This window comes from Phodopus roborovskii, unplaced genomic scaffold (assembly GCF_943737965.1).
Source record: "Phodopus roborovskii unplaced genomic scaffold, PHOROB, whole genome shotgun sequence".
NCBI lineage: Eukaryota > Metazoa > Chordata > Mammalia > Rodentia > Cricetidae > Phodopus > Phodopus roborovskii.
Genome location: NW_026126480.1, coordinates 52,010,612 through 52,018,259, shown reverse-complemented (window position 1 = coordinate 52,018,259; position 7,648 = coordinate 52,010,612). Strand labels below are relative to the sequence as shown.

General features: G+C 50.4%; 1 protein-coding gene across 1 annotated transcript; it reads right to left on the bottom strand.

The window, feature by feature from the left end:
• Positions 1–5,916: 5,916 nt before the first annotated feature.
• Positions 5,917–7,396, bottom strand: Fgf4 (fibroblast growth factor 4). The gene is made up of 3 exons (XM_051192088.1): positions 7,069–7,396; positions 6,569–6,672; positions 5,917–6,138 (listed from the first exon to the last, which is right to left on the bottom strand). The coding sequence occupies exons 1-3, from the start codon at positions 7,394–7,396 to the stop codon at positions 5,962–5,964; spliced, it is 609 nt and encodes a 202-aa protein (XP_051048045.1). The 3' UTR covers positions 5,917–5,961.
• Between the last annotated feature and the right edge of the window lie 252 nt (positions 7,397–7,648).

Below are 7,648 nucleotides of genomic sequence, written 5' to 3'. Positions count from 1 at the left end.
TTCTTTCTGACTTGGCTCCTTCCTGTCTTAGTTTTAATGGTCAGTTTGACACAGCCTACAGTCACCTGAGAGTCTCAGTTGAGGAAGTACTCAGAGCACAGGGCCAGTAGCCATATCTGTGGAGAACTGTCTTAATTGTTGATTGATATGGGGGGCCCAGCTCACTGTGGGTGACACCATTCCCTGGCAGGTAAACCCTGGCTAATTTGTGTTTGTTGATTTTGTTTCTGAGACAGTCTCATTATGTAGTCCTGGCCCTCCTGGAACTCACAGTGAACCACCTGTCTCTGCATTCCTAGTGCTGGGATTAAAGGTGTGGGCCACAGGGCCTGGTGACCCTGGGCTGTAAAAGAAAGCTAGCAAACATGAGCCTGAGAGGAAGTGGTCAAGCAGCACCTTCCATGGTTCCTGTTGCATTTCCCTGGCTGTGAGGGCTTTTTTTTTTTGTTGTTGTTGTTGTTGTTGGATGTAATGCTGTGTAGAAAAGCAAGCAGGCCTGCCTTCAAGCTTGTGCCTTGAGATCCTGTCCTGACTTCTTGTCTCTCAAGGACTGGACTTGGAATTGGAAGCAGAATAGACCCTTTTGTCTCTCTCCTAAGCTGCCTTCAGCCAGGGTATTTTATCATAGCAATGGAAGGGAAATGAGGACGGGTCCTTAGTACTGAAAAAGTAGAAATAAAACCATCTCCAGATGTCAAGGTAACAATCTTGGTCTTTGTGCCCTCCCGCCACATACATAACTCTGGCACTGTGATTTCTAGATGTGTCCTTCAGTGGAGAGACTGTGTATTGACTTTGTCACTTAGGAAGTTGCTGGGAGTGTGTTCCCCCTGGGGCCACTCTGCAAGTGCCTGGGTGACTTGCTCCTGTCTGTTTTGGGTAGCTTCTGGCCAGGGTAGAGAAGAATGGCTGCCCAGCACTCTTCAGGCTGGCCCAGCTTCTTTCTCCCTAAGCAGGTTCTATGTTCCTAGGAGCTGTCCAGGCTCTGACTGTTTTACTTGGTAAAGGAACGAGGTCACCTGCCAAGTGCTGTCTCCCTCCTGAACCACATGTTTTCCAAACTCCTCTAGAGATGGCTGCCATTCCACTCAGGAAGTGAAGGCCTTGGCTGACCACATGCTGTGGTGTCCTGTCCCTGCTCCCCCCCCCTTCACGAAGTGCCAGCACCTCCAGTGTGACTCATGTGGAACCCTCACTGGATAACACCATGCAGTCACTCAGGGCAGCTTCAGGTGACCTACAGCTCAGTGTGTCAATTGGCTTCCCTCATAGCTGTTATCACCAGAGGAAAGTTTCTATTTGGCCACAATTACTCTTTAATAGTTGAAAGTTTCCCTGGAGAAAGGGAATAGAGGCGCTCCAGGCTCACCCACTGCACTCCAGATGTACAAACTACAAAATTTCCCCTAGTGCAAGAAACTGAACAGCATAACTTGCAGTAGTGGGAACTGCAAACTCTCTGCTTAAACTGAAAAACCAAAGATCGCCAGGCGTGGTGGTGCACTTTATTAATCCCAGCATTCAGGAGACAGAGGCAGATCTCTGGGGGTTCAAGACTAGCCTGATCTACATAGTGAAATCCTATCTCAAACAAAATAACAAGCAAACTCAAAAATGACACAAAAGCCCTAAAACCAGGGCCAGTGAACCAGCCCAATGGACAAGGCAGCTACCAAACCTGGTGGGTTGGAGGTAAGAACTAAGCTTCTTTTTTTGAGACAAGGTTTCTCTACTTATACCCAATTGTCCTCGAACTCATAGAGATCCACTTGCCTCTGCCTCCCAAGTGCTGAGATTAAAGATGAGTATCACCAATGTCCGGCTAAGAACTAACTTTTAAAAATCAAAAACAAGCAACAGCAACAACAACAACAAACCCGGGTCTCACATGGCTGTCCTGGATACTCAGTATGTGAACCAGGCTGACCTCACCTCTGAGTACTGGGATTAAAGGTGTGCAGCATGATGCCTGACCAAGAACTGACTTTTTCTGTCACTGACTTCGAACTTGTTTTGTGCCTTCCTCTGCCTCCCGAGTGTGCCATCACCCCCTGGCAGAACTGACTTTACTCTCCACACTCACGTCCTACCTTGAAACTCACATACAACAAATAAACACAAGAAAAACCTCAAGCTAAAACAGAACAAGGACACACTCAGCTCCACTCAATGCCTGCCACAGCCCTGATGCCTCTTCCTCTATCCTCAATGGGCCTTGACCCCCAATCCCTCTGTGCTGGAGGTTGACAATCCAAAAGTGCAAGTAGGTCAACCATGGGCTGCCACTGGCAACCCAGGACACCTTGTTTGACTAGAACAGCTTTGCTGAGGACCCCAGGAGCCAGGAACGATCAAGATTCTAGCTGTTTCTGACTATGTGAGAATAATATCCGCACCATTCTTAATGGGGCAGCTTATGGCCCGGTTATGTGGAGTCAGCCTGGAGGCTGGGAGTCTGCATGAGCCAGGTGGACCCTCCAGAGTTGGGCAGGACCATGCTTTTCTTCTTGAGGGGTTTTTCTGGAGTTTGCCCTGTACCTGGACTCCTTTGCATGAGGGCAAGTCATGTAGGTGAGTCTGCCCTAGTAATTTATTATTACTACCACTGCTACTACTGTTTATTATTTAGATAGGCGCTCACATAATCCAGGCTGGCCACAAACTCACAATGTGATGGAAGATCAACTTGAATGTAGGATCCTTCTGTTTTCACCTCCCAAATGTTGGGATTACCCCTGTGCACTACTACACTCTGTTCATGTGAAGCTGGGGACCCAAGACAAGGCTTTGTGTGGTAGGCACTCTGTACCCACTGAGCTACACCTCTTCTATGTGTAGCTCTGGCTGTCCTCAAACTCTCAGTAGAACAGCTTGGCCTTGAACTCAGAGGCTCACCTGCCTGTCTCTTGACGGTGTATGACCACTGCCCAACCTCCTACTTGAGATTTCAGACAGTGTCTCAGACTCCATTGTGGGCTTAGGTTCCATCTTTAAAACGAAGGCAAAACAAATCACCAATTCTAAACACACCCTTATATAGACAAGTTATAAATATATAAGGACAACTAATGTCAAATTTTAGCCAAGTGTAGCGGTGTAAACCCATAACCTGAGCACTTGATGAAGGCAGGGGCGTGAGTTTGAGGCCATACTACATACCCTCTGAAATCCCATCTCCAAAACAAATGAACAAAAAAAAAAAAAAAAAAAAAAAAAAAAAACAAACAAAACAAAACCCCTCTGTACAAAACATCAGAAATCTGTGGCCTGCTATCTTTTATGACTTGTAATTTGATCTCACTTGCTCACTGAGAACAGTTAGCTGAACTGAAGCCAAACCCATATGTGGTGCCTGTTGGCTGTTCTCACCCTGACTGCAGCTCTGCCACATTTTGCTTCGTTCAGCGAGCATATACCGACTCAGAGACCCAGGTTAGTGACCAGGTAGGCAGCAACACAGCCTCACTGAGAGGAGACACTAAGATGTGGCAAAACGGTAACAGCCTTGCCTTCCGATCTGCTTCCAAGGCCACATTTGTGTGCTGTGCACACAGCTGGCTAAACTCTGTCTCCCTGCTCATTTGCAGACAAAAAAAGATGGAACAGACACAGGATCTTCAAGACACATTTGCCATTTTAATCTTTCCCGCTCATTTCCATCAGTCCCGTGGGGCTCTATACATGATCAAATGCTTCTCTAGGATTGAGTATCCAGTGTGCACAGCACATACTATCTCTGGGTCGACACCTGTATTAACTACAGACCGACTCGTTAGTAACAAGTAGATACAGAAACCGTAAACCCATCCCACAGTGAAATTCCAAAGGTACAGCCTTGTCCCTAAATACAGGAAAGGAAGCTGATTGAAGAAACGGAACAGCGCTGGTCAGGCAGGACCACCACCTGCTTGAGGTAACATAGCTGCAGAAAATTCCATCAGAGCAGGGCAGGTGCCTCCTAGCACTTGGTTGTCTCAAGCACGAGGCCACCCTGGGCTACAGAATAAGACCCTATTCCTCCCCCCCCCCCAAAAAAAGAAGACATAGCTTTGTGGACTGAGTGGCCTGACATGTGTCGGACTTCAATCGCCGCACCTAATGAAGTGTATCCCAGCACGGCTGTAATCTCAGCACTTTGCAAGTGGGGGCAGGAGGATCAGAAATTCAAGGTCATCTTCAGCTACATAGCAAGTTCAGAGCCAGCCTGGGCTGAGTCCCTGACTTTAAAAAAAAAAAGAGAGAGACCTTTAACAACCTTTCCCCAACACTCTTGGAGTCTAGGGCCTGCTTTCAAATACACAAAATCTGTATTGTCTTGTAAGCCATCAAACAGAAAGGGAAGTTTGGGATGTTCTCCCATCTCAGCTTCGGGGCGTGGCCTCTTCCTTCTTGGGCTGTGGCACAGAATAGTATTTTAAGTATCGTATTAGCATTCAAACAAAGAGTTTTTGAAAGGAATGTGAAAGACAAAAAAAATGCCAATCAGATTTTCCCCGTCTTGCTGTCTGTAGCCTCCCATAAAGTTAATTTGGGATGTGACTGCGAAGCTTCCCAGCAGTCTTAACATCTTGGGGAGAAGCATTTGGGGCATTCACTGTAGTGAGCTAAGGTCATTTTGTATAAACTCCAAAGTCATTCATTAAAATTAAACGTTCGCCCTCACCTCAGCCTTTTTTAAATGCCGCTGACCCTGCCTCTTCCATCTTGGTCTCAGCGACAGGGGTTACATTTGTAAAATATATAAAGAAAAATATAAGGGTTACTTGACTTGGTGACCATATAGTGCACTCCGACAGCTGGGAGCGCATATTTTCACCATGAATACCCCTTACTAAAAGTAAATCATTGGGTAAAGATAGCTGGAACGTGACAAGAGTCCAGCGGGGCGCAGGACACTACATGTGGAAGAGAAGCAGGCAGTCGCACCCGCCAGAGTCTCCAGCTTGATCACCAGGGGCTCAGGAACACTGAGGTAGATGGGAATAGAATGCGTTCACACTGGGACTGCATCGGAATGCGGACTCCTGCAGGCAGACTGCATTAGAGTTGGGAAGGACAGTTCACTCTCAAATTATAGAGTTCCAGCACAAAGCTCCCCAAATTCAGGGAAACCCATTTTTCTGTTTGATTTTTTTCCAAAATACATTCTGTTATATCCTAAAAAGCCATCCTGTATCACAAAGTAGAATTTCATCCCTAGAATCTTGAGTTGTGGCACACACACCACCTTGTCCATTCCCAGCTCCTTTCCAGACGATTGACAAAGTTCCAATGGCTACAAGCCACGTGCCCGGTTTACCCATCCAAAAAAGGCAAACAGGAGTTTATAAATTTGTCTAAGGGTCTCTCCCATTCAATAGGTCGAGGAAGATTGACTGCAAGAGAGTTCAAAGATCAGTCTTGGAGATCTAAAAACAGAGGAGGGAGGACTTCCAGGACGAACTTCTGTCCCTGGAGTAAACCGATCTGTTCGGGTTCATACCAAAGGGAGCCGAGGGAGCGGCTGCTTCAGGATGCTTCCCGACTGGAAGGAGTGAGCGCAGTGTCTTCCTCTCACAGGCGCAGAGGCCCTAGGCAGGCCTTCCAGACATAGAGAGCCCAGACACCACTGGAATCTGATGACACCCAGTTTTAAGAGACTCATACACGAAATAGCAGCACACCCAGGGCTCTGATAGTTAAGGGAGTCCGTCCTACTGCACCAAGCAAGTCTGAACTTCATTGGATTTGTTTGTTCTTTTGGTCATTTCCCCCTCCCATAATATGAAAATACACAGAATTATAAATAACTGGACATCCGTATATACATATTTAAATAATTAATTTAAATATCTTACACCTGTTTTTTTTTTTTTTTTTTTTTTTTTTTTTGCAAATAATTCTCCATGGAAAGAAAGTGCTCCTCCTGAGGGATGGGGTGTGTGTGCTTCCGAGGCTGAGGCAGCGCTCCGCTCCGGAGGGTCACAGTCTAGGGAGGAAGTGTGTTACCTTCATGGTAGGCGACACTCGATTCCCCTTCTTGGTCCGCCCATTCTTACTAAGGGCCATGAACATGCCGGGGTACGCGTAGGATTCGTAGGCGTTGTAATTGTTGGGCAGAAGAATCTCTTTGAATTTACACTCATCAGTAAAGAAAGGCTAGGAAAGAGGACACAGGGTGAGCCAAGGACCTGTTGCAGCCCGGGCCCAAGGGGGTCTTTTCTAGGCAGAGTGTCAAGTCTGTCTGTCCCAAGCTACAAGGAGGTGATAAGCCCACACTAGGCGGAGCACAGCTCACCTGCCCAGTCTCTATCAATCTAGTATCTCCTGTCGCACGTTCTGCCTGTTGGGACCCATCTCTGCTGGACCCGCCTCTCTCCTATGATGAGTAAGTACCCACATAAGACTGGCAGGAATAGGATGGGACAGTTCCTTTGGTTTGGAAACCCAGCCCGCCTCTGGCTACTTTGGCTGAAAGCTTTATATGAACTGGTAACCAGACACAAGTGCGTGCGTGTGCTTTTTATAATCCTGCTAGCCGTGTGCACAATCCCCAGCAGGTGCCCAGCCAGACTCCCCAGGTACTCACCACACCGAAGAGTTTGCCCCTGCTGCTCATGGCTACGAAGAACCGGCTGGCCACTCCGAAGATGCTCACCACGCCCCGCTGCACCGGAGAGAGCTCCAGAAGGCCTGGGGAGGAGGCGGGGAGCGCAGGTCAGAAGAGCGTAGGTGACCCTGGGCCCACACAGACCCTCCACCAAGAACCTCTGGGGACCTCGATGCTGGGGTGAGCGGCCGTGAAAATACTCAGGGTCCCTAGGACAAGCATTAAGCGCTAGTGTCCTGTCTGTTGTTAGGCCCCCAAGTATGGCCTCAGTCTGGGCATTTGTCCCGGGCTCCCGTGGGTGCCGACGGGCGAAGGCGCTGGAATTCAGCACCGGGAGCCCAGGCTTCCGAAGGCGGGAGGCGGGGCCCTGCCAGCGGGTGTGCTCTCGGTCTTCCCGTCCAAAGGGACGGAGCTCGAGTCCGCACAGCTCCTGGGTCTACTGCCCGGGTCCCCACCCTCCCGGCACGCCCCGCACTCACTGTCGCTGGTGTCCGCGTGTACGCCACCGATGCGGCCGTCGGGCAGCACCTGCAGGTGGAATCCGATGCCCACGTTGCAGTAGAGCCGCCGCAGTCTTTTGAGGCCCAGCAGGTAGTCCCCTGCACCGCTGCGGACCGCCGCCTGCGGGGGCTGTACGGCCACCGGCAGACGCGCCAGCGAGCGGGCCACCAGGCCGTCCCAGCCGAGCCCCAGTTCGGCTGGCCGCGTGCCGTTGGGTGCGGCGGCCCCTCGGCCCACCAGGGTCACCAGCAGGCCCAGCAGGACCCTGGGCAGCAACATCACCGTAGCCGGCCCGCGCTTCGCCATCCCGGCCCGCGGGCCGTGCGTGCGCTCGAGCGGCGGGCCGTGAATCCGGTGAATGCCACGCGCCGGTCGAGGCTGCAGAAGCAAACCGGTCTGCAGCGGTGGCGGGACAGTCCCCGCGCGCCCAGCCCCACAGAGCAGCGGTATATATAGCCGGCGCCCCCTCCTACTCTCTGGCCCGCGGGGCGCCGGTCGCCTGGGAGCCGGGGCGCAGGCCGCCTGCCAATCACCGCTGGGGGAGGAGGCGCAGGCCGG

Bases quoted from the DNA above. Each gene is read 5' to 3' on its own strand.
- Fgf4 (XM_051192088.1), bottom strand. From the start codon at position 7,396: ATGGCGAAGCGCGGGCCGGCTACGGTGATGTTGCTGCCCAGGGTCCTG. The intron at 6,673-7,068 runs GTGAGTGCGGGG...CCTCCTCCCCAG, and splicing joins ACACGCGGACACCAGCGACA to GCCTTCTGGAGCTCTCTCCG. The intron at 6,139-6,568 runs GTGAGTACCTGG...CCTCTTTCCTAG, and splicing joins GGGGCAAACTCTTCGGTGTG to CCTTTCTTTACTGATGAGTG.